This window comes from Pongo abelii, chromosome 11 (genome assembly GCF_028885655.2).
Source record: "Pongo abelii isolate AG06213 chromosome 11, NHGRI_mPonAbe1-v2.0_pri, whole genome shotgun sequence".
NCBI lineage: Eukaryota > Metazoa > Chordata > Mammalia > Primates > Hominidae > Pongo > Pongo abelii.
In genome coordinates this window covers 5,735,001-5,762,003 of record NC_071996.2, presented here as the reverse complement: position 1 = coordinate 5,762,003, position 27,003 = coordinate 5,735,001, and the positions used below count along the sequence as shown (strand labels likewise).

Genomic DNA, 27,003 nt, shown 5'->3' with positions numbered 1-27,003 from the left:
GTTTCTCACAAAGCTTCTGTCTAGTTTTTATGCAACGATATTTCCTATTTCACCACAGGCCTCAATGGACTCAAAAATATCCCTTTCAGATTCTACAAAAAGAGTGTTTCTGAACTTCTCAATGAAATGAAAGTTTCAACCCTGTGAGGTGAATGCACACATAAAAAAGAAGTTTCTCAGAATGCTTCTGTCTAGATTTTATGTGAAGATATTTCTTTTTCACCATAGGCCTCAAACTGCTCAGAAATATCCCTTTGCAGATTGAACCAAAAGACTCTTTCCATACTGCTCAATGAAAAGAAAGATTCATCTGTGTGAGATGAATGCACACATAAAAAAGAAGTTTCTCAGAATGCTTCTGTCTAGTTTTTATGTGAAGATATTTCCTTTTTCACCATAGTCCTTAAACCATTCACAAATATCCCTCTGCAGATACTACAAAAAGACTATTTCCAAACTGCTCCATGAGAAGAAATGTTCAACTCTGTGAGATGAATGCACACATAAGGAAGAAGTTTCTCGGAATGATTCTGTCTAGTTTTTATGTGAAGATAATTCTTTTTCACTACAGGCATCATACGGCTCAGAAATATCCATTTGCAGATTGTACAAAAATACTGTTTCCAATCTGCTCAATCAAAAGAAAGGTTCTGCCCTGTGATATGAATCCAGGCATCACAAAGAGATTCTCAGAAAGCTTCTTTTTGTGTTTTTGTGAAAATATTTCCGTTTTCACCATAGGCCTAAAAGAGCTGCAAATAACCATTTGTGGATTCTACAAAAAGACTGTTTTGAAACTGCTCAATCAAAAGAAAAGTTCAAGTCTGTGAGATGAAAGCACACATTGCAAAGCCTTTTCTCAGAAATATTCTGTCTAGTTTTTATGTCAAGGTGCTTCCTGTTTCATCATAGGCTGTGAAGGGCTCACAAATATCCATTTGCATATTTTAAAAAAAGACTGTTTCCAAACTGCTCAAAGAAAAGAAAGGTTCAAATCTGTGAGATGAATGCACGCGTCAGAAAGAACTTTCTCAGAATGCTTCTGTGTAGTTTTTATGTGAAGATATCTCTTTTTCACCTTAAGTCTCAAATGGCTAAGAAATATCCCTTTCCAGATTTTACAAAAAGACTGTTTCCAAACTGCTCAATAAAAAAAAGTTTCAACACTGTGAGATGAATACACACATCAAAAAGAAGTTTCTCAGAAAGCTTCTGTTTTCTTTTTATTTGAAAATATTTCCCTTTTCACCATAGGCCTCAATGGGCTCAGAAATATCTTTTTGCAGATTCTACAAAATGACTGTTTAGAAAACTGCTGGATCCAAATTACACCATTATGGCTCACACACTGCAGCCTCAACCTCCCGAGGGTTAGGCGATTCCTCAAGGGATCCTACAGCCTCGGCCTCCCAAAGTGTTGGGGTTACAGGCATGAGCCACCAGCACCCGGCCTGAGTTAATACATCTGGTCTCACTACGTCTTAACCACACACCCATGAAGAACTCAACTCAAGAGAAAGTTGGCAAGAGACTCTCAGCATTCTCTCCCGAAAGCAGTGAGGTGGATGGCAGACGTGTGTCCCGAGCTCCTGGGGTTTTAGGTGACCATGTGTAGAGGAGAGATTTCCAATGTTTCCAGAGAGGCACGAGCCACAGTTATTCGGGGCATCGGAACACGAGATGGGGTTTCTGACAGCAACTTAATGGCCAGGAAGGTCCAGAATCTTCCAAGGCCCATGTCCCAGGGTGGGGCCAATGGAACCCAAGGTAGAGGGAGTCAGCGGTCCTCACAGAGAGGACTCCAGCCCTAGGCTCCGCTGTGCAGACCAAATCAGAAGGAAGAGACACCTTCGTCCTACATTCCACATCCCTCCACTGAACTTGGGAGTGGATCTGTTTCCCAAACATAAGGTGACTTTCGCTTTGCAATGGATCACAAGGGGCCAGGCTTTCCAGAGTCAGCCGGATAAAGAAGTCACTCTGGCTCGGCCACCCCATTCCCCCGGTAACTGGTGAATTTAAATGAGACGAGGCTGGCCGGGCCAGAGCCGCTAAAGGGGGGAGGGGGTTGGGTGGGGTGGGGTTTTCCTAAGGCACTGCAGAAATTGGGCCTTTGCTTAGAGGATGACAGTGCTGCAGGAACCCGTCCAGGCTGCTATATGGCAAGCACTAAACCACTATGCTTACCGAGATGGGGTTTTCCTCACAGAACGCCTTTATGCAGAAGTACACTCAGAAGAAGCCTTGTTTTTAATGGCGACCTGTTCTTACCTCCCAGGAAAGGCCTATAAAGCATATAGACTCTTGAAAAGACACAGTTGTCCTACACTGCAATGCAAATACCTGCTTGCAAAATGTTGTGTTGATCTCAGTAAGCTTGCAGACTGGGAACAAATCTTATCTGGTGGAGCGTTTAATAAGCAGAAAAGCCATGATGATATTGTTACTGAGTTTGGTGATTCAGTTTTCTTTCCCCTTCCATTGTTGGGACGTGTATATTGCAAGACAGATCGGCTTGCTAAAGGAAAAGAATGTTACCAAAAGAGGCTTAGTTTAAATCCTTTCCTCTGGTATCCCTTTGAATCATTATGTGAAATAGGTGAAAAGCCAGATCCTGACCAAACATTTAAATTCACATCTTTACAGAACTTTAGCAACTGTCTGCCCAACTCTTGCACAACACAAGTACCTAATCACAGTTTATGTCACAGGCAACCTGAGACCATTCTTATGGAAACACCCCAGGACACAACTGAATTAAACAGAGTCAATTTAGAATCCTTCAATTCAAAGTACTCCTTGAATACAGATTCCCCAGTGTCTTTTATTGATTCAGCTGTAATTTCACCTGAAACTGTCCCACTGGGAAGAGGAACTTCCATATTATCTAAACAGGTTCAAAATAAACCAAAAACTGGTCGAAGTTTATTAACAGGACCAGCAGCTTAGTCCATTTACCCCACGTTTTGGGATTTTGCCATTAGAAACCCCAAGTCCTGGAGATGGATCTTATTTACAAAACTACACTAATACACCTTCTGTAATTGATGTGCCATCCACCGGAGCCCCTTCAAAAAAGTCTGTTGCCAGAATTGGCCAAACTGGAGCAAAGTCTGTCTTCTCACAGAGAGGAAATAGCCAAGAGGTAACTCCAATTCTTCCACTAACAGAAAGTTCTGGTCCATAAATAACTACAACACCTCAGGTAATGAGCCCCACTATGACATCTCCCCCAAATGCACTGCATCGAAGAAGTTCATGACTCTTTACTAGTGACAGTTCCACAACCAAGGAGAATAGGAAGAAGTTAAAAATGAAGTTTCCACCTAAAATCCTAAACAGAAAAACAAAAAGTAAAACTAATAAAGGAGGAATAACTCAATCTAATATAAATGACAACCTGGAAATTACAAAATTGGACTCTTCCATCAATTCAGAAGAGGAAATATCCACAATCACACCTCAGATTCAGGCTTTTAATCTACAAAAAGCAGCAGCAGAAGGCTTGATGAGCCTTCTTCATGAAAGGGGGAAAGGTTATTTAGCTTTATGTTCATACCACTGCAAAGAAGCTAAAAATATTTTGAGCCATCTACCTTCTCACCACTACAATACTGGTTGGGTACTGTGCCAAATTGGAAGGTCCTATTTTGAACTTTCAGAGTACATGCAAGCTGAAAGAATATTCTCAGAGGTTAGAAGAATTGAGAATTATAGAGTCAAAGGCATGGAAATCTACTCTACAACACTTTGGCATCTTCAAAAAGATGTCACTCTTTCATTTCTGTCAAAAGACTTAACAGACATGGATAAAAATTCGCCAGAGGCCTGGTGTGCTGCAGGGAACTGTTTCAGTCTGCAACAGGAACACGATATTGCACTTAAATTCTTCCAGACAGCTATCCAAGTGGATCCAAATTATGCTTATGCCTGTACTTTATTAGGGCGAGAGTTTGTCTTAACTGAAGAATTGGACAAAGTGTTAGCTTGTTTTCGAAATGCTATCAGAGTCAATCCTAGACATTGCAATGCATGGTAAGTGGTAATGAATTGTAAAGACAAAGTCTTGTTGATGGTGCTGGTAGTCACTGATTTTTCTTGTTAGATAGCTTTTTATTGTCATGAACTTTGTTACTAATACTTAAGAATGGTACATACTGGTCAATAACTTCAAACTAACTTTTTTTATGAAATGTATGTCTTTAACAAACTCTTCAGTTAACTAATGATAATAGAATACGTGATGCTTATACTCAACAGTTTCAGTCTTCTACAAAACTTTTGCAGATACTGTAGTTGTGTTTTGTTTGTTTGCTTGTTTAGTTTTGTTACTTGATTTGTTACATTTTCTTCGAACACAAAATTGGTGATTGGGACAAAAAGTGCTTGGGAAATTGGAAAGGAATAGCATAATTCACTTATTGGATAATAGAAAAAAACACTGAAAAAGTTCACTAGTTGCTTTTTGACAACGTTCCAGTTTATTCAGTTACTATTAAGAACTTAATGTATCCTTTATTTAGCAGTATCTCTGTTTTACTTTTTTGTATTTGTGTATAAGTAGACACATAGGAAATTACTACCCAGGTCATATTGTTATCAACTGAATAACATATGAAAAAGTTTGGTCCTACTTCTGCCTCAACACCATACTTACTGTTGACATTTATTGTATTTCTCTGGACTGACTTAAAAGTTTAAATATCAAGAGAAGGCCAGGCATGGTGGCTCATGCCTGTCATCCCAGCACTTTGGGAGGCCAAGTCGGGCAGATCACAACGTCAAGAGTTCGAGACCATATGGTGAAACACCGCCTATATTAAAAGTATAAAAATTAGCTGGGCATGGTGGCAGGCGCCTGTAGTCCTCAGCTCAGGAGGCTGAGGAAGGATAATCACTTGAACCTGGGAAGTGGAGGTTGCAGTGAGCCAAGATTATGCCATTGCACTCCAGCCTGGGCAACAGAGTGAAACGCCGTCTCAAGAAAAAAATAAAATAAAAATAAAATAAAATAAAATAAAATAAAATAAAATAAAATAAAATAAATATCAAGAGAAAGTATAATTCTGAAGTAGTAACTCTGCGGAAGCTTTTTTGTCAGATACGGTTATCTTTGGGGTTAGTTATTATAGCAATTGGGTTTTAACACTTGATTTGCTTCTAAATCTGAAACATTATATTACTAAAATATCTTTTGATTTGTGATTATGTTGTTTAATGGATTATATATCATTTTGCAGTAGTAGTTGCAGTGCCTGAAAGATTGCCAAAAAAAATAGTGCTAGCTATTGCTGACCAATGTAACAATCAACTTGCCAATATTGCCATCTCTTCCAATAGCTATGTTCTCCATAATATTTTAAGAACTCAGTTCTTCATAAGGCTTGTGTTGTTTTTGATTTTTTCCCAAGTCTGGTGGATCCTTGTGCTGTTCTTTTTTAAATGTGTATTGTCTGTCTAGCTATTCTGCAGGAGTCATATTCTTAAAAACCTTAACCATATCAAAAATTGTGTTTAAAGGAGGATTATTCAGACTGGCATGCTTTTAGTAGGAGGAGTTTAAATGCTGACGCATTTAGGTAACTCTAAATACTGAGCAACTTTATTCTATCTACAAAATAGATAGTCTTTCTTTTCTTTTCACTTTCACTATCATTTAATACCTTTTCTTCATCTATAACACAATTATAACGATATACAAAGCCACTCAAATAAAGCAGATATATTGTGCTTTAAAAAAAAAAAGAAGTCATTATATGGCACACAATGAGGTGTGACTCAAATCTAGAATCTCCAGTGAAAACCAATGAAACAGAGTCAAATCCCGTGTCTACTAAAAATAAAAAAATGAGCCAGGTGTGGTGGTGCTGAGGCAGGAGAATCACTCTAACCCAGGAGACAGAGGTTGCAGTGAGCTGTGATCACACCACTGTACTCCAGCCATGGGGGGGACAGAGCAAGACTCCGTCTCAGAAGCAAGCAAACACAGAAAGCCAATAAAGTTGTTTAACTCAATGTGTCAGGCTCAGGTCTCTTGACAGGATACATCCAGCACCCAGGGAAACGTTGATGGGTGGGATGGAATCTATTTTGTGGCCTCAAGGAAGGGTTTGAGAGACAGTCCCACAAACGTGACGGCCTAAAGAAGCCCCTCCGCCCAAGAAGCGATATTCATTTGTATCCTGTAGCCACCCACGAGGGAGAATCAGGCTCCCTACAGACCCCCAACCCCCACCCCACCCCACCCCAACCCACGCCCCCGCTTCGTGAAATGAGCTCTCACTCCATCAGGCTCTATTCAGGCCGTGTGGTTTTGTAACCTCCAGCGTGTGTGCCTGGGTTGTGGGGTGGGGTTGTGGCGGCTGTGGACAGAGGAGGGGAAAAAGTGGTGGTGTCCCGTGGGTGCCCAGTACGTGGGACGTGGGTGGGGTGGCCAGAGCCTAGGGAACTCATTGCCTGTCAGGACATCTCCCCTCCTGGTTCCCTCTCTGACCTACGCTCCACATCTCTGCAGTTCAGTGGGGATCTTGTGGGTGGAAGTCACCATCCCTTTGGACTTTAGCCGAGGAAGGCCGGGCTCCCAAGAGTCTCCCCGCAGTCGGGGCCTTGGGCAGGCTCACAAGGATGCTGAAGGTAACAGTTGGTGACAGTGATGTAAGTTGGAGGTCTCGGGCCAATGCAGAGGTATCCATTTGACCTCAGTGGGACAGGTCAGCTTTGTGGAGTCCCGTGCTTCCTTCCAGAGACTCATCCAGTGCTAGCAAGCATGGTCCCGAGGATCCCAGCTCCCAGCAGAAGCACTTTTTTTCACACAGAATCCTGGGCAGGAAAGTTCTCAGCAGGTTTAGACCTCCTAGCCAAAAAGATAAAGCCACTTCTGGGATTTTTTTTCAAAGAGGCAGTGGTTCCACAATGGGCCATGGGTAGTTGTGGAAATGGAGAGAAGTGTTTGCAGATACATATTTCAGACAGAACGGACAGGGTTTGGTCATAGGTCATGAAGGACATGAGCAGATGCACATTGAGAAAACCCTCCCAGCATCCTAGGTGAACAGAGGTATGATTTTTTGAGACAGTTGAGCTAGATGCAACCCCAGATTTTAGGGTTGGATCTTTATTAATATGTAGTATCTATGAGGTATCAAAGTCCAGAAATCAACTCTCCAGTTCTGTACAGCATTTTGTAGGGAGATCAAATCTGGGATGTCTAAAGTTAAGAATTCAGGCCGTGGTAATGAATTAAATTAGATGTACTTGAACTTATTTTGCCAAGAAAGAGAGGGCAGGAGATAGAGAGAGCCAGAGAGTGAGTGAGCAAGAGAGAGAGAGAGACACAGAGACAGAGACAGAGAGACAGACAGAGAGACACAAAGATACACAAAAAGAGAAAGACAGAGAGAGACAGAGAGATAAAGACACAGAGAAAGACACAGATGGAAAGAGACAGAAAGAAACTGAAAGACAGACAGAGACAGAAAGAGAGAGAGATAGACAGAGAGAGAGACAGACCGACAGGCAGCCAGACAGGCAGAGAAAGAGAGTAAGACAGAAAGCAGACACACACACACAGAGAGACAGAGACAGTTGGAGTGACAGAGAGAAAGAAAGAGAGAGACAGACAGAGGGAAAGAGACAGAGAGAGAAAGAGACAGACAGAGGGAGAGACAAAAACAGACAGAGAGAGAGACAGACAGAGACAGAGACAGAGAGAAACAGACAAGGAGAGAGAGACAGACAGACAGGAAGAGAAAGACAGTAAGACAGAAGACAGACACAGAGAGAGAGAGACAGAGAGACAGAGACAGAGAGACAGACAGGCAAAGAGAGAGAAAAAAACAGACAGACAGGGAGAGAGAGAGACAGACAGGGAGAGAAAGAGAGAGATACTGACAGACAGGCAGAGAAAGAGAATAAGACAGAAGACAGACACAGTGAGAGAGACAGAGAGAGAGACAGAGACAGTGAGACAAAGAAAGAAAGAGAGATACAGACAGACAAAGAGACAGACAGAGAAAGGCGAGACGGACAGAGAGAGACAGAGAGAGAGAAAGAGAGAGAGAGGCAGGCAGAGAAAGAAAGAAAGAAGACAAACACCATGAGAGAGACAGGCAGAGAGAGAGACACACAGAGACAGAGAGACAGAGAGAAAGAAAGAGACAGACAGAGATAAAAACAGAGATGGACAGAGAGAAATAGAGAGACAGGGAGAGAGAGAGACAGACAGGCAGAGAGAGAGAGACAGAAAGGCAAAGAAAGGGAGTAAGAGAGAAGACAGACACAGTGAGAGAGACAGGCAAAGAGAGAGAGAGAAAAATAGACAGACAGGCAGAGAGAGAGAGAGAGACAGAGAAAGAGAGACAGAGAGACAGAGAGAGGAGGAGGAATGACGTGGTCAGGAAATAAATACACATATTTTATAACGCTTTTGATTCCGTAAAGGGTGGCCGGAGTGGGCTTTGAAAACAACAACAACAGCAACAAGAGCAGCAGCAGCAGCAGCAGGAGCAGCAGCAGCATTCGCTTATGGATTTCTAGAAAATAAGATGTTCTGAGGTAAACATCAACCGACTCTCACTACACGTTGAGAGATTCACAAAAGCGCTAGTTAACAACAGGAGAAAACAGCAGCTAACATGTCTTGGGGAAAAGATACGTCTTCCTGAAAATTAGGGATTTCTACTTCACCTGAAAAGAAATACATACCAAAAAAGAAAAACAAGAACAAAACAAAACAAAACAACAAACACGGGCCAAGGCACCATCCCTGGAAATCTTAAGTGAGCAAAGTATTAGTTTTCAGAAAACGTTTCTATTATGGGCAAATACTAAGAACGCCCAGACTAGAGCTGTGACGCCATTCCCATTGTGAAACTATACTGGCTGGAGGGCGGAGAAACTAAAACATCATGTTATAAGGTGATGGAGACCCAGCCAGGGTGAAGCTTTCCTAGGGAGGGAGGCCTGAGGAGGGAAGTGGGGGGAAAAACCCCACAACAGCAGGCCCGCCCACTTGCCCACGTGGGTCAAGGGCTATGCCATCGGTCTGAGCTCCCTACAGGGAAGTGGGACCGTGCCACCCCCATCTTCAAAAACGGTGGCCACTGAGTGAGGCCTGATGACCACCGTTGCAAATGTCAGCCTGGCAAGAATGAGATTGCCGGTAATGGGTGGGGGAAGGTGAAAGAAGAGGGAGGCACACCAGGGTGGCTCCGGAAGGTTTCCAAGCAGGGTGTTGGGAGGCGGGGGGTGGGGGGTTTGGGGGGAACCCGCCTAACTGACTCACTAAATGAAGGTAAAGGGACGTGGGTAGTGGGGGGAGCCGGGGGGCGACTTGAAAATTAAAGTGACCCCTCCTAAAACCCAAGTAGAGGAGTCTATGCGCATGAAAGAAACCAACACACAAAGAAAACTAAAGCGCTGATAAAAGAACAATAGGGCCCCCCCCAGGGCGGAGGTTCCCTAGGCAACCAGGGAGAGAGGGAGGGACCTCCAGAAGGGAGAGAGAGAAACACGTTGCCCAGGCTTAGTGAAGTAAGCAAGACCTCCCTCCATATCACCTAGACTTTCAATAACAGTGGCCGCTAGATGATGCCCGAAGACAACCGATGCCTGCAAGTGTCAGTCAGCATGGAAAAGAATGCATTTATTTATTTATTTATTTATTTATTTGTTTAGAGACAGAGTCCTACTCACTCTACAGCCCGGGCTGTAGTGCAGTGGCACGATCTCGGCTCACTGCAGTCTCCGCCTCCCAGGTTCAAGTGATTCTCCCACCTCAGCCTCCCGAGTAGCTGGCATTACAGGCGCATACCCCACCATGCCCTACTCAGTTTAGTATTTCTTGTAGAGACGGGGTTTTACCGTGGTGGCAAGGCTGGTCTCGAACTCCCAACCTCAAGTGATCCCCCGCCTCGGCCTCCGGAAGTTCTGGGATGACAGACGTGAGCCACCACGCCCGGCCTTAACCATGTATTTTTGAGTCGAGGAGCTTATCGCGGAAATACGAGAAGTAGGGACGCCACACGTGACAGAGAGAAAAGTCTGAAAATGCCCCTTCCATCCAAGTGGGGACCCGGCCTCGACCTCCCAAAGTCATACACCGAGTGGTGAAGCATAGCAAGGACCGTCTGTCTGGATTCCTCCCGGCCTCTCTAAGCAGGCCCTTCTCACTTTCATGGAAGGGGCAGGGCCCTCTCCATCATGAGGGGTCTGACAGACTGACAGAGAAAGAGACAGACATAGAAAGACAGAGATGGACAGAGAGAGACAGAGAGAAACAGACAGAAAGAGAAAGAGACAGAGACAGAGACATAGAGAAACAGACAGGAAGGGAGAGAGACAGAGAGAGAGACAGACAGACAGAAACAGACGGAGAGGAAACAGAGAGAGAGACAGAGAAAGAGAGAAACAGACAGACACACAGAGACAGACAGAGAGAAAGAGAAAGAGAGAGACAGAGAGAGAGAGAAAGGGAGGGAGAGAGAGACAGACAGACAGGCAGAGAAAGAGAGTAAGACAGAAGACAGACACAGTGAGAGAGATAGGCAGAGAGAAAGAGAGAGACAGACAGAGAAAGAGACAGACAGAAAGAGACAGAGATGGACAGAGAGAAACAGAAAGAGAGAGACAGAGATAGAGAAAGAGACAGAAACAGACAGACAGGGAGGGAGAAAGAGACAGAGAGAAACAGACAGAGAGAGAGGGAGAGAGTGAGAGATATATAGAGAGAAAGAGAAAGAGGGGGGAGAGAGAGACAGGCAGGCAGAGAAAGAGAGTAAGACAGAAGAGAGACACAGTGAGAGAGACAGGCAGAGGGAGAGAGAGACAGAGACAGAGAGAAAGAAAGAGAGAGACAGACAGAGAAAGAGAGAGACAGAGATGGACAGAGAGAAACAGCAAGAGAGAGAGACAGAGAGAGTGAGAGTGAGAGAGACAGAAAGAGAGAGAAAGACAGGGAGGGAGAGAGACAGACAGAGAGAGAGAGACCGACAGGCAGAGAAGAGAGTAAGACAGAAGATAGGCACAGAGAGAGAGAGAGAGAGGAAAGAAAGAAAAAGAGAGACAGGCCGGGTGTGGTGGCTCATTCCTGTCATCCCAGCACTTTGGGAGGCTGAGGCGGGTGGATCACGAGGTCAGGAGATCGAGACCATACTGGCTAACTCGGTGAAATCCCGTCTTTACTAAAAATACAAAAAATTAGTCGGGCTTGGTGGTGGGCGCCTATAGTCCCAATTACTCGGGAGGCTGAGGCAGGAGAATGGCGTGAACCTGGGAGGTGGAGTTTGCAGTGAGCCGAGATGGTGCCACTGCACTCTAGTGTTGGCAACACAGTGAGACTCCATGTGAAAAAAAGAGAGAGAGACAGACAGACAGAGAAAGAGACAGGCAGAGACAGACAGAGAGAAACAGACAGAAAGAGAGACAGAGCGAGAGAGAACAGAAAGGCAGGCAGAGAGAGAGACAGACAGGCAGAGAAAGAGAGCAAGACAGAAGACAGACACAGTGAGAGAGACAGGCAGAGAGAGACAGACAGAAACAGACAGAAAGAGAGACTGACAGAGATGAGACAGAGAGACAGAAACAGACAGAAAGAGAGACTGACAGATAGAGAGTGAGAGAGAGAGGGAGAGAGACAGAAAGGGAGGAAGAGGGACAGACAGAAAGAGAGACAGACGGGTAGAGAAAGACAGTAAGACAAGATAGGCACAGAGAGAGAGAGAGTGAGAGAGACAGACAGAGAGACTCAGAAAAAGAAAGAGAGAGACAGACAGAGAGACTCAGAAATAGAAAGAGAGAGATAGAAAGACAAAAACAGAGACAGACAGAGACAGACAGAGAGAAACAGAGACAGACAGAGACAGAGAGAAACAGACAGAAAGAGAGAGACAGAGAGAGAGAAACAGACAGGGAGGGAGACAGAGAGAGATAGGCAGAGAAAGAAAGTTGGACAGAAGACAGACACAGTGAGACAGGCAGAGAGAGAGAGAGACAGAGATAGAGAGAAAGAAAGAGACAGAGAAAGAGACAGATAGAGAAAGACAAAGACAGACAGAGAGAGACAGAGAGAAACACAGAAATAGAGAAGGTCCTAGCCGAGTAGTGATATAGTGCCTTTTCTTTCATTTTCTCTTTCTTTTCTGGTTTTCTTTTCTTTTCTTTTCTTTTTTTGTTTTCTTCTCTTCTCTTTTCTTTTCTTTCTTTTCTTTTCTTTCTTCCTTTCTATTTATTTATTTAGAGACCAAATCTCACTCTGTCATCCAGGCTGTAGTGCAGTGGCGCCATCCCGGGTCACTGCAACCTCCGCCTGCCAGGTTCAAGTGATTATCCTGCCTCAACCTCCCGAGTAGCTGGGATTACAGGTGCCTGCCCCACCGCGCCCGACTCAGTTTCGTATTTTCAGTACAGAGGGGGTTTCACCATGTTGGCTAGGCTGGTCTTCAACTCCTGACCTCGTGACCCACCCAACTCGGCCTCCCAAAGTGCTGGGATGACAGACGTGAGCCACTACTTTCAGTGTACAGTGCCATTTATTAGAAATCACTCATGGGAACACGCACTTATAGGTCATGTGTAGATATTTTATTTATTTATTTATTTACTTATTTACTTATTTATTTTTTGCACGGGAAGGTGGGGGGACGGAGTTTCGCTCTTGCTGCCCAGGCTAGAGTGCAATGGCATAGGGGACGCAAAGAGTCAACCCATGGCAGAGAGGACACGTCATTCTGAGTGTAAGGGCCGCAGCGAAAGGTTGCAGGGCCGGCACTTTTAAAGGCTTAAATCCCTGCGGCTCAGACCTGTCGTCGCAGCACTTTGGGAGGACCAGGAGGGCAAATCACTTCAGGTCAGGAGTTCAATACCAATGCGGCCAACATGGAGAAACACCATCTCCACTAAAAATAGAAAAATTAGCCGTCTGTCATGGTGCGCGTCTGTAATCCCAGCTACCGAAGAAGAATCACTGGAACCCGGAAAGCAGAGGTTTCAGTGAGCCAAGAGAGCGCCACTGCACCGCAGCCTGGGTGACAGAGTGAGAGAGACTCAGTCCAAAAAAAAGAAACGAAGAAAAAAAGAAAGAACAGGCCCAAATACTACATTGTCGCTGAATGTTCCCCCAAAAGGCCGGAAACCCCCGACTCAGGTCAAGGAGGTGGTGTTTCGTTTCACTTCTCTCTCTCTCTCTTTCCTTCTCTCCCTCTCTCTCTCTTTCTCCTCTAACTTTCATTTCTTGTTCAAGCATACACGTGCAAGATTGTTACGTAGGTAAACTTCTGATATGAAGTTCAGTGTGCAGATGATTTCATCACCCAGACACTGAGCGCAGTACTCGACAGTTTTCATGTTTCATTTTGTTTTGGTTTCTCCTGAAGCTGTCTCTCTGTCCACCCGTCCTCCCTCAAGTAGGCTCCCGAATCCCTCGTGTCCCTCGTTCTGCCCACGCAGAACTTTCATCTATAAGTTCCCACTTATGGATGAGAACACGCGGTATTTAACTGATTGTTGCTTTCATCTTCGGTGGTGGCGGTGAAAGAGGCATGACACTAAATCGACCCTTAGGACGTTCCCCTCTGTCCCCACCCCACACCCCCTCCCCCTACACACCCTCATTCCTGCACACACTCCTCAAAAGCAGGAAAGGAAGAAAGACAGAAATTAAAGTAAGAGGTCAGCCTCCAAGGTGGTGGAGGGAGGGGATCTCAAAGGGTGAGCAAGCGATGGGGGTCAGGGGATATCTTGGCTGAGCTTGCAACAATGGGAGAAAGAGTTTCCAGCCCCACCACATCCCGTAATCCTCAGCCGTAGCCAGCCTCTGGGTGGGGTTTTGCCTGTAAAACTTCTGAATGGAGAGAAACCCCAGGCAATGGAAGGCATCAGCTCCAAGTCCAGGAAGTCAATAGGGCTTTGTGCATTTGAATGGGGCTTTAGAAGGCGGTGCTGCGGCTTCCAAAGCATTGCACCTCGCCTTGCCTCACCTCGCCCAGAGTGAGACTCCATCTCAAAATCAATCAATCAATCAACCAATAATAAAAAAATCATCAATGAAAGAAAGAAAGAAAGAAAGAAAAGAAAGAAAGAAAGAAAGAAAGAAAGAAAGAAAAGAAAGAAAGAAAGAAAGAAAGAAAGAAAGAAAGAAAGAAAGAAAGAAAGAAAGAAAGAAAGAGAGAAAGAAAAAAGAAAGAAAGAATCAGTACAGTGGTCATGGTCGTGAATCATTCCCCGGAGTCCAGGCGCAGTGGCTCACGCCTGTCATGCCAGCACTTTGAGGCACTGGGTCAGGAGGGTTGCAACAAAATGATGAGACCCTGTCTGTGGAAAAACATTGAAAAATGAAGGCCAGGCTCGGTGGCTCATGCCTGCCATCCCAGCACTTCGGGAGGCTGGGGAGGGCGGATCACCTGAGGTCGGGAGTTCAAGACCAGCCTGACCAACATGGAGAAGCCCCGTCTGCACTAAAAATACAAAATCAGCCAGACGTGGTGGCGCATGCCTGCAGTCCCAGCTGCTGGGGAGGCTGACGCAGGAGAATTGCTTGAACCCAGGAGGCAGAGGTTGTGGTGGGCCAAGATCAAGCCATTGCACTCCAGTCTGGGCAACCAGAGAGAAACTCTGTCTCGGGAAATAAAATAAATAAATAAATAAAAATTATCTAGGCACAGTGGCGCATGCCTGTGGTCCCAGGTACTCTACTCTGGAGGCTGAGGTGGAAGGATCACTTGAGTCCAGGAGCATCCATGCTGCAGTGAGTGAGTTATGATGGCACCACTGCCAGGGTGACAGAGTGAGACGCTGCCTCTAAATCAGTCAATGAATCAATCAGATCACTGGAAGGCGCTGTCTGTGTCTTACTTTCAAAGGGTGTCTCTTTAGGCCAAGCAGGCATGGTGCCTCATGCCAGTAATCCCGGCACTTTGGAAGGCTGAGGCAGGAGGAAAGAAGAAAGGGAGGAAGGGAGGAAAGAAGAAAGGCAGGAGGGCAGTCAGGCAGGAAAGGAAGGAAGGAAGGAAGGAAGAAAGAAAGAAAGAGAGGGAGAGAGGGAGGGAGGGAGGGAAGGAGAAGAAGAGAGAAGAAAAGAGAAGAAAAAGAAAAGAAAAGAAAACGGGGAGGGGCATATCTCCTTGACTGGTGACTGCCCAGGATACAGCTGACTGAAGCCTCGACCTGTGGGGCCTCAAGTGTTCTTCTCCTTACCTCAGCCTCCCGAGTAGCTGAGACTACATGCAGGTATTACCACGCAAAACTAATCTTATAATAATATTATAATTATTATTGAGACAGAGTCTCGCTCAGTCTCAATAATTGCCATGGCAGGATGTCAGCTCACTGCAACTTCGGCCTCCCTAATTCAAGCAACTCGCCTGCCTCAGTCTCCTGAGTAGTTGTGATTACAAGTCTATGCCACCAGAACTGGTAATTGTTCTATTTTTCATAGAGATGGGGTTTCACTATGTTGGCCAGCCTGGTCTTGAATTCCTGGCCTCAAGTGATCAACCCACCTTGGCCTCCCAAAGTGCTGGAATGACAGGCGTGAGCCACTGTGCCCAGCCCAGATGATCTTTTTTATAAATTGTAGAGAAGGAGTTTTGTCAACCGCCGGGTGGAGTGTGGGGTGGGTTTTACTCAGACTGCGTACTGTGAAAACAGTAAATTAGTGTGGTTTGTGAGCTAGATGTGGAAATTGTGTGTGTGTGTGAGAGAGAGAGAGAGACCAATCCCACCATGAGGACGCGGAAATGGTGTTTGATTTGGGTACCTGCCTATTCACCTGTCTGTGTGTAGATGACTGAAGATTCCACAAATGAAGGTCAGCAGTATCTATTGAGCTGTTTCTCCCTCTCATGCGTCTCATGTGTGTGGTGGAGAAAGGAAAGAAAAGAGGTTCTGATGGGAAGTTGTCTTCATGCCTGAGGAAGCTGAAGGCAGGCTGACAGGACGGAGGACATCCTATGTGACATTTCCATACCTGGACACCCTTTACAATGCTGGGGCTGCCAGTCCACCCTGTATGTCAACATATCCCCAAGAACAGCATGGTACGGGGTGGTCCAGTCTCATCCCATCCGGCCCACCCAGGGAATCTGGTGGAAGTCTTCACTGGAGGATTCGACACCATGGAATACTATGCAGTCATAAAAAATGATGAGTTAATGTCATTTGTAGAGACATGGATGAAACTGGAAACCATCATTCTCAGCAAACTATCGCAAGGACAAAAAACCAAACACCGCATGTTTTCACTCATAGGTGGGAATTGAACAATGAGAACACATGGACACAGGAAGGGGAACATCACACACCAGGGACTGTTGTGAGGTGGGGGAAGGGGGGAAGGACAGCATTAGGAGATATACCTAATTCTAAATGACGAGTTAATGGGTGCAGCACAACAACATGGCACACGTATACATATGTAAAAAACCTGTACGTTGTGCACATGTACCCTAAAACTTAAAGTATAATAATAATAAAATTTTAAAAAAAGAAAAAAGAAAGCGTCATCGCAGTTCCCTTGGGGTCACCAGGCAACGGCCCGCCAGGGGAGGGTGGTGGGACATGAACGGGGGCGGGGCATCAGCCTCAGAGCTCCCTGGAAGGTGGCAGGCAGCCGGTGGGGGACGCTGAGCCAGAGACGTCTGGCAGGATATAGATCTGGAAGGTGCATCAGTCCTCTCCCATACCTCTCCCACGGAAAATCCCACAGCGGCGGTGGGAGCCTTGGCTGGGGGAGAAGCAGGGACAAGGGGGAGAGGGAAGGAGGTCCCCGGGAGGATTTAGCACAGAAAACCCACCCAGGCAAGCTCCCTCCCTCCTATCAGTTCCAAGGTACACCCTGGGAGGCGGCAAGAGAAACGTTCACCCCATATTTTTGTCTTTCTCTTTTTTTTTTTTTGTCTTTTCCATTTTACAAGAGATGCTCATTTCAACAACCAGGTGGTGGATGTGATGGGAGAAGTGTCAAGGCCAGGAGACCAACCTGATCAACTGAGCAACACAAGTAGGAGAGCCCAGCTGAAAAAAATGAAAAAAAAGGGGGAGGAGGGGGAAAGAAAAGAAAAGAAAAAAGAAAAACAATCACCAAGAAAGTTAAAATTCTCTAATGGTGTAGGCACAAAAAAGAGTGATTTCACGTCTTTTCCCACAACATGGATAGAGCTGGAAGCAAGTATGTACCCAGTGAACTGCCTTCTGCTTAAAAGTGGGAGGTAAACAGTGAGTACGCACAAGGTCATCAAGATGGAAATAAAAGACACTCCAAAAGGGAGGAGGAGAACAACAGGGGGATGAGGGATGAATAAATCGCCCGTCAGAGACAACGTTTGCCACGTGGGTATCGGATACACTGGAGGTCCACTTCTACATCCGGAGGCAGTAGTATGCTGATCTAACAAACAAGCAGGTACACCCCCTAAGTCTGTAAAATACCAAAACAACGACGACAGCATCAGCAGCAGCAGCAGCAACAACAACAACAGAACAGAAGCTGGAACACAAAACTACCACCACCACCACCACAATCACCAGTTGGGGGTTGGGGGAGGGTGGCCGCGCTCCAAGCCCTCAGGTTCAGTCCCCTCGGGTTTAAAAAAGAAAACGGCAGACTCATTCCTGCCTGTAGGCAGGAAAAATCCAATCAATGTTCTCCATTGCTAGAAAGGGAAGTAGAATAAGGAGAAGGGCTTATTGATCTTGTGATCGATCGTGGCCATACATGTAGGAAAAAATTAAATACAGACAGCAACACTTTCTACACTGTTCAAAAGCATCGTAGATCAGACGCACCACACTCCATGGGGCTTGTGCCACTAGAAAGAAAAGACAGGTCGGGCGCGGTGGCTCATTCCTGTCATCCCAGCACTTTGGGAGGCTGAGGCAGGTGGATCACGAGGTCAGGAGATCGAGACCATCCTGGCTAACACGGTGAAACCCCATCTCTACTAAAAATACAGAAAATTAGCTGGGCCTGGTGTGGGCGTCTGTAGTCCCAGCTACTCGGGAGGCTGAGGCAGGAGGATGGTATGAACCCGGGAAGCACAACTTGCAGTGAGCCGAGATAGAGCCACTACACTCTGGCCTGGGCTAAAGAGCGAGACTCCATCTCAAAAAAATATATATATATATCCAAGCATAGTGCTGCATGCCTGTAGTCCCAGCTACTCAGGAGGCTGTGGTAGAACAATCACTTCACCCAGCAGTTTGAGGCTGCAGTGAGCTATGATCATACCACTGCACTCTGGCCTGGGTGACAGAGAGAAACCCCTTCTCAAAACAAAGAACAACCAAAAACTTTCAAGAATACTCAGAGATAGTGTAGGTTTGGTTCCAGACAACCACAATAAGGCAAATGTTACAATCAAATTAGTCACATAAACATTTTGTTTCCCAGTACTTATAAAAGTTGTGCTTAAACTGTGTTGTAGTCTAATGAGTATTTAATAATTATTAATTAATTAATTAGTAATCACATTATGTCTAAAAATCCATGTACATACCTTAACTTAAAATATCTCATTGCTGAAAAATACTAATGAATATCTGAACCTTACCAAGTCATAATCTTTTTGCTGGTGAGTGAAGGGGTGGCCTGCTCCTCCACACTTGTGGGTATTTCTAGTCAAGTGGGACGAGAGACTGAGAAAATAATTAAGACACAGAGACAAAGTATAGAGAAGCACTAGTAAGCCCAGGGGACCAGCACTCAGCATACCAAGGACCTGCACAGGCACCGGCCTCTGAGTTCCCTCGGTTTTTATTGCTTATTATTTTCATTATTTGAGCGAAAAGGAATGTAGTAGGAGAGCAGGGTGATAATAAGGAGAAGTTTTTATTGCTTATTATTTTCATTATTTCAGCAAAAAGGAATGTAGTAGGAGAGCAGGGTGATAATAAGGAGAAGGTCAGCAAAAAACATGTGAGCAAAATAATCTATGTCAATTAAGTTCAAGGGAAGGTACTATGACTGGACGTGCACGTAAGCCAGATTTATGTTTCTCTCCACCCAAACATCTCAGTGGAGTAAAGAATAACAAAGCACATTACTGCAAACATGTCTGCCCTCCCATCATAGGGCGGATTTTCTCCTATCTCAGAATTGAATAAATGTACAATCGGGTTTTATACTGAGACATTCAGTTCCCAGGGGCAACCAGGAGACAGTGGCCTTCCTCTATCTCAACTGCAAGAGGCTTTCCTCTTTTACTAATCCACCTCAGCACAGACCCTTAACGGGTGTCGGGCTGCGGGACAGTCACGTCTTTCTCATCCCATGAGGTCATATTTCAGACTTTCACATGGGGAGAAACCTTGGACAATATCCCGCTTTCAAGGGCAGAGGTCCCTGTGGCTTTCTGCAGTGCATTTTGCCCCTCGTTTATTAAGATTAGAGAATGGCGATGACTTTTACCAAGTATACTGCTTGTAAACATTTTGTTAACAAGGCACGTCCTGCACAGCCCTAGATCCCTTAAACCTTGATTTCATACAACGCATGCTTTTGTGAGCTCCAGGTTGGGTCTGAGTGGCTGGGGCAAAGTGGCTGGGGCAAAGCGGCTGGGGCAAAGCTACAAATTAACAACATTTCACCAAAGCAATTGTTTAAAGTACAAGTCTTTTTCAAAATGGAGTCTCTTATGTCTTTTCTTTCTATATAGACACAGTAACAGTCTGATCTCTCTTTCTTTTCTCTACAGTGAGGGTCTTGCCTCTATGTTGATGGCTGCTGACTGATCAGTATGGGGGATGCTGAAGTTTGGGTACCTGTGTCAATTTCTTAAAACAATGAAGTTTGTTCCTTTCACAAAAGATTTCCCTATAGCATGTGATGCTGTTTGATAACATTTTTTCCACAGTAGAACTTCCTTCAAAATTGGAGTAAACCCTCTCAAACCCTGCTGCTGCTTTATCCACTAGGTTTATGGAATATTCTAAATCCTTTGTTATTATTTCAACAATGATCATAGCATCTCCACCTGGAGTAGATTCCATCTCAAGAAAATATTTTCTTTGCTCATCCATAACAAGCAACTCGCCACTTGTTCAAGTTTCATTATGAGTTTACAGCAATTTAATCTCATCTTAAGGCCCTAATTCTAATTCTGATTGTCGTGCAATTTCTACCACATCTGTAGGGACTTCTTCCACTGACATCCTGAGCCCTCAAAGTCATCCATGAGGGCTGGAATCAACTTCTTCAAAACTCCTTTTAATGTTGATATTTCAACCTCCTCCCATCAAACACAAATGTCCTTAATGGCATTTGCTATTAAGGACATTTGTGATTCACAGGAGGAGTTTGAAATATCATGAAGGGATTAATGGTGAAACCTTTCCAAAAGGTTTTCAATTCAGTTTATCCAGACTCATCAAAGAAATTACTATCTATGACAGCTATACCTTTACAAAATGCATTTATTATTTAATAAAAACACTTGAAAGTCAAAACCACTCTTTGATCCACAGGCTGAAGGATAGATATTGTATGAGCAGCCATGAACATAACATTAATTTCCAAGTACATCTCCATCTAAGCTTCTGGGTAGCTAGGAGAATTATTAATAAGCAGCAATCTTTTTTCCTTTTTTCTTTTCTTTCCTTTTTTTTCTCCTTTATATAGTTTCCCTCTTGTTGCCCAGGATGGAGGGCAGTGGCGTGGTCTTGGCTCACTGCAACTTCCGCCTCCAGGGTCCAAGCCATTCTTCTGTGTCAGCCTCCCAAGTAGCTGAAATTACAAGTACCACCACCATGCCCAGCTAATTTTTTTGTATTTTTATTAGACATGGGGTTTCATAAATTTCGCCAGGCTGGTCTCCAACTTCTGACCTCAGGCGATCCAACCACCTCGGCCTCCCAAAGTGCAGGGATTATAGGTGTTAGCCACTGCACCAGGCCAAGCAGCAATCCCTTTAAAGGACTCGTGTTTTTTTTTTTTTTTCTGAGCAGTAGGTCTCAATAGTGGGATTAAAATATTCAGTAAACCATACTGTTAACAGTTATGTTGTCACTCAGACTGTGATATTCCATTTCTAGAGCACAGAAAGAATAGATTTTGAATAATTCTTAAGAGCCCTGAGATTTTCAGAGTGGTCAATGAGCATTGGCTGTAACTTAAAGCCACCAACTGCAGTGGTCCTCAAAGACAGTCAGCCCATCCTTTGAAGTTTTGAAGCCATGTGTTGACGTCTCTCTAGCGATGAAAATTTTACATCTTCAGTAAGCTTAATCATTTCTAGCTTTTTACTTAAAGTGAGAGACGTGCAATTCTTCCTTCCATTTGAGCTCTTTGAGGCCACTGTGGTTACTAATTAACACCCCCAGTGGGTGTCATCCTCATCCCTCCTCAATCGAGTTCACCCACATCTCTGCGTGGGGAACGGGACTTTCTGCACCACACACGCCCTGCATGCCTGGGGCTCTCCCACAGGGGGCTTTCGTGAGCCAGGTAGCAAGGGCCGTCCCCCCGCTCCAGCCCAGCCAGGCTGTGCAGGCAGAAGGAATCTCTCAACCTGCCATTGCACGTGGGAATTTTTGTGTTCACTGCCCTGGCTCCTCTGGAAGTAGGACTGTCTCACCCTCAGACACCTCGGTGGCCTCCACACCCCAACAAATGCCAGGAGGACGAGGATCCCAGCACGGCAGCCTGCTGGGCGTGTGCTCAGTGGGACAGCTTGGGCCCCCTCAAGCTGAGTCACAGGGGCAAGGTGTGTTTGCACCACCCACGTCCCACCGGAGTCCGCGGTGGGTCTGGAGCCCCAGGTCGCCAGGGCGGGGTGGGAAACCAAAGATGGGGCACCTCCACCTCCGAAGCTAGCGACCCCGGACTCCTCCGCATCAAGCACAGATGCAAGCCATCCAGGCACCTCTCAACCGCTCCGGGAGCCGGGGCACTCTTCTACACTCACCTCCAGCTTGTTAGATAAGCTCCTGTCAACCCCAGAGTTTCAGCAAAAGGCACAACCTTTCCTAGGCCCGGCGCCACTGGGGAAGCTGAAGGAAGTGGAAGAGCCCATTCCGCTGGAACCACTCCTCAGCCAGGAAGAACACCGGGCTCTGCTGGAGAAGCTTTAGGAAGCGGGGTGGGGGCGGGGTGGGGGCAGGGCGGCCGCCTCTCTTTCGTGGTGAACCTCTGACTCGGTATGGAGAGGCGTGTCTTCCCTTCCAGCTCACCTGCCTAGGATCGCTGAGTTCCAGGTCCCATGAGAGACTCTACTAAGAGGAGGGCTGTCATTCTTTCTTGAGCATCCTGGGGATCCCAGGGCCCGTCCAGGTACCGGGAGATGGAGTGTCTACTGCTCATGCGCGGGTGAGCAGGCAGCAGCCTACGTTTTCTAACCAGCTCAGGCAGAGCTCTCATCCCTTCCCTCTTGTGCACCCGCCGCGTTCTTCAGTGGGGCGGGCGGAGACCTCAATCCCGGGAAACACTGGCCTGGGCAGGTGCCAAGCCTACTCTTCTTTCCGCGTCTCGCCACCTCTGTCTCCCTGCCCCACCGTCACTCGCCTACCCTTGCCCAGCCAGCTTCCTCGGCTTCACCGTGGAGTGCCTGATAGCTAAATGCAGACCCGAGACCCCACGCAAACTGGGGTGCTGCCCTTTATACGCGGGAGGGAACTCAGGCAGATATGGGGAGAGGAACGGAGACAGAGAGGGAAGGAGCGATGGAGGGAGAAAAGAACGGATGGACCCAGGGACCTTGGAAGTTTTGGAAGGATAGGAGGGAGAGAGGGAAGGAGGGAGGGAGGGAGGAAGGGAGGAACTGAGGGAGGGACGGAGGGAAAGAGGGAGGGAGGGTGGGAGCAAGAAACAAAGGGGGGAAGGCAGAGAGAAAAGCGGTCTTCTTCCTCCAGGACCAGCAGGATCTTGCACTCCGGGAAGATGTTGGGTGCCCAGGGCAGGCTAAGTGCTCGGGCCACAGCCGCGTCGGCCTGCGGGGCTCTCACCGGCCCTCTGGATCGCCAGCCTGGGTTACTTCATCTGGGAGCGATTCAGACGAATTTCGTCTCCAAAGGAATAAGCGAATTACCCAGGGAGCAATGAGCCGAGATTCGGGTGATTGTCCATTTTTCATCCACATGGTTCACAGATGAGATAGCCCCACGTTGAGCCTGCAACGGAGCGCGAGGTGGATAGTCCCGCCCACACAGGAGTCACACTCAGGCCGACTGAAGCATGGTTTCGGGTTCCACGTTCCTTTGTCTTCTGCAAGGGGACCTTTTGCTCATGTGTCTCTAGCCCCCGAAAGCGTGACCATTTTGACTGTTTGTTTCCCGAGCTCTGTGGGGACACAGAAACCTCCAGAGAATAGTGGAAAAGCAGCATTGTGTTTTCGCTCTCCTTTCCAGTTTCAACTTTGGAAACAGGTCATAGTGGAGACTCCCCATTTCTTAGGAAACAGGAAACCATCGTCAGGCCGTGATGCACCGGGCGTTTCTTTTCTCTGTAGTTTCGCTCTCGTTTTCTACATGAAAATGAACGAGATTCGTAAGGAATCAGAAAAGAATTTGTGGTACACAAGTCTTGACTACTGTTGCATTCCATTTTGAAATCACTTTGAGCTAAAACAACAGTTTTCCAAGATTTAAAGAAAAATAGATTTTATAAAAGGGATTCTTTTATTCACTCAATACATAATTTAAGTTACTGAGAGTAACAAGTGATATTTTTTCCACTATAATTTGCTCTGATGAAAGAAATAATTCTTTTAACTCCTCACAAATGCTTCATTTTGAGGACTAAAGGAATTATCAGTAGGCATTCTTTCTTCTTGATCTCAGTTATTTGTCTCTAAAATATGTCAAGTTAGCTTTTAAAGATTCAGGGAGGGGCAGTTTCATGATTTTTTTCACTCAGAAAATTTTGAGGTGGCTCCTCTGGCTTCATCGCTTCACTGTGATCTTTTTCTTCCTCTTCTTTGCTATCTTCTTCCATTTTTTCATCCTCCTCACTGTCTAGAGGCTGAAGAATAAGCTGATTACCCACAAATACATAAGTGGTAATTCTCTGTTTAACTATTTCTTTTCCTTTTGGGTGGAGCCCTTTGAGGAATCCCCTTGGCCTGCATCTCATCATTTATGAAATTTCTAAGTGTGGGTCGAATGTAAATACAAGCCAAGTCCTATAGATTCCTGACAGTGATTCCTTACAGATTTGTAGTGGTGAGTGTTAGATTTAATTTTATATAAGGGTTAAATAATAGTTAAGCTTATGTAACCTGATCTGAATTTGCATTTCCTCTATGAAAACTTCATTTATCTAATAAGGAAATCAAATGATTGTAGACCTATTTACCTTACTTTTGTTGCAATCACTGTTGCTGTGTTGCTGTATATATATTCTGGGCAATATATGAGTGGAATAACAATACAAAATATTGAATAATTTAGATTTTAAAAGTCCCAAAAACTTCATGAAATTTTACAGCACTGCTACTTTTGCTTTTGAATCTCTTTCCAAAAGACATGAGTAAAATATTGACTTCTCTCACACAGATTTTAAGAGCAAAGCAAGTGAATTATTAAAATAGGAAGTATGTACTTAATGCAGCTTTTTATATGGACCCTTTACAATTTCAGTATTTTTAAAAATGAGGTTATCTTAATTCTCTAGAATTTTTTTTATTTTTATTATACTCTAAGTTTTAGCGTACATGTGCACAATGTGCAGGTTAGTTACATATGTATACATTTGTCATGCTGGTGTGCTGTACTCATTAACTCGTCATTTACAAGTAGGTAAATCTTCTAAAGTTATCCCTCCACCCTGCGCCCACCCTACGACAGTCCCCAGAGTGTGATGTTCACCTTCCTGTGTCCCTGTGTTCTCATTGTTCAGTTCCCACTTATGAGTGAGAACATGTGGTGTTTGGATTTTTGTCCTTGCGATAGCTAACTGAGAATGATGATTTCCAATTTCATCCATGACCCTACAAAGGACATGAACTCATCATTTTTTATGACTGCATTGTATTCCATGGTGTATATGTGCCACATTTGCTTAATCCAGTATATGATTGTTGGACATTTGGGTTGGTTCCAAGTCTTTGCTATTGCGAATAGTGCCACAATAAACATACGTGTGCATGGGTCTTTATAGCAGCATGATTTATAGTCCTTTGGGTATATACCCAGTAATGGGATGGCTGGGTCAAATGGTATTTCTAGTTCTAGATCCCTGACGAATCGCCACACTGACTTCCACAATGGTTGAACTAGTTTACAGTCCCACCAACAGTGTGAAAGTGTTCCTATTTCTCCACATCCTCTCCAGCACCTGTTGTTTCCTGACTTTTTAATGATCGCCATTCTAACTGGTGTGAGATGGTATCTCATTGTGTTTTTGATTTGCATTTCTCTGATGGCCAGTGATGGTGAGCATTTTTTCTTGTGTTTTTTGGCTGCATGAATGTCTTCTTTTGAGAAGTATCTGTTCATGTCTTTCACCCACTTTTTGATGGGATTGTTTGTTTTTTTCTTGTAAATTTGTTTGAGTTCATTGTAGATTCTGGATATTAGCCCTTTGTCAGATGAGTAGGTTGCGAAAATTTTCTCCCATTTTGTAGGTTGCTTGCTCACTCTGATGGTAGTTTCTTTTTCTGTGAAGAAGCTCTTTAGTTTAATTAGATCCCATTTGTCAATTTTGGCTTTTGTTGCCATTGCTTTTGGTGTTTTAGACATGAAGTCCTTGCTCATGCCTGTGTCCTGAATGGTAATGCCTAGGTTTTCTTCTAGGGTTTTTATGGTTTTAGGTCTAAAGTTTAAGTCTTTAATCCATCTTGAATTATTTTTTTGTATAAGGTGTAATGAAGGGATCCAGATTCAGCTTTCTACATGTGGTTAGCCAGTTTTCTCAGAACCATTTATTAAATAGGGAATTCTTTCCCCATTGCTTGTTTTTCTCAGGTTTGTCAAAGATCAGATGGTTGTAGATATGCGGTGTTATTTCTGAGGTCTCTGTTCTGTTCCATTGATCTGCATCTCTGTTTTGGTACCAGTACCATGCTGTTTTGGTTACTGTAGGCTTGTAGTATGGTTTGAAGTCAGATAGCGTGATGCCTCCAGCTTTGTTCTTTTGGCTTAGGATTGACTTGGCGATGTGGGCTCTTTTTTGGTTCCATATGAACTGTAAACTAGATTTTCCAATTCCGTGAAGAAAGTCATTGTTAGCTTGATGGTGATGGCATTGAATCTATAAATTACCTTGGGCAGTATGGCAATTTTCACGATATTTATTCTTCCTAACCATGAGCTTGGAATGTTCTTCCATTTGTTTGTATCCTCTTTTATTTCATTGAGCTGTGGTTTATAGTTCTCCTTGAAGAGGTCCATCACATCCCTTGTAAGTTGGATTCCTAAGTATTTTATTCTCTTTGAAGCAATTGTGAATGGGAGTTCACTCATGATTTGGCTCTCTGTTTGTCTTTTATTGGTGTATAAGAATGCTTGTGATTTTTGTACATTGATTTTGTATCCTGAGACTTTGCTGAAGTTGCTTAACAGCTTAAGGAGATTTTGGAATGAGAAAGTGGGGTTTTCTAGATATACAATCGTGTCATCTGCAAACAGGGACAGTTTGACTTCCTCTTTTCCTAATTGAATACCCTTTATTTCCTTCTCCTGCCTCATTGCCCTGGCCAGAACTTCCAACACTGTGTTGAATAGGAGTGGTGAGAGAGGGCATCCCTGTCTTCTGTTAGTTTTCAAAGGGAATGCTTCCAGTTTTTGCCCATTCAGTATGATATTGGCTGTGGGTTTGTCATTGATAGCTCTTATTATTTTGAGATATACCCCATCAATACCTAATTTATTGAGAGTTTTTATCATGGAGGGTTGTTGAATTTTGTCAAAGGCCTTTTCTGCATCTATTGAGATAATCATGTGGTTTTTGTCTTTCGTTGTGTTTATAAGCTGGATTACATTTATTCATTTGTGTATATTGAACCAGGCTTGCATCCCAGGGATGAAGCCAACTTGATCATGGTGGATAAGCTTTTTGATGTGCTGCTATATTTGGTTTGC

The 27,003-nt window shown here is 44.8% G+C and overlaps 1 protein-coding gene across 1 annotated transcript; it reads left to right on the top strand.

The window, feature by feature from the left end:
• The first annotated feature begins 3,162 nt into the window (after positions 1-3,162).
• Positions 3,163-4,039, top strand: LOC129052373 (cell division cycle protein 27 homolog). Its single transcript, XM_054542796.2, has one exon. It carries the CDS (start codon positions 3,314-3,316, stop codon positions 4,037-4,039), a length of 726 nt encoding a protein of 241 aa, XP_054398771.1. The 5' UTR covers positions 3,163-3,313.
• The last annotated feature ends 22,964 nt before the right edge of the window (positions 4,040-27,003 follow it).

Coding starts and splice junctions, on each gene's coding strand:
- LOC129052373 (XM_054542796.2), top strand. CDS start 3,314: ATGAAGTTTCCACCTAAAATCCTAAACAGAAAAACAAAAAGTAAAACT.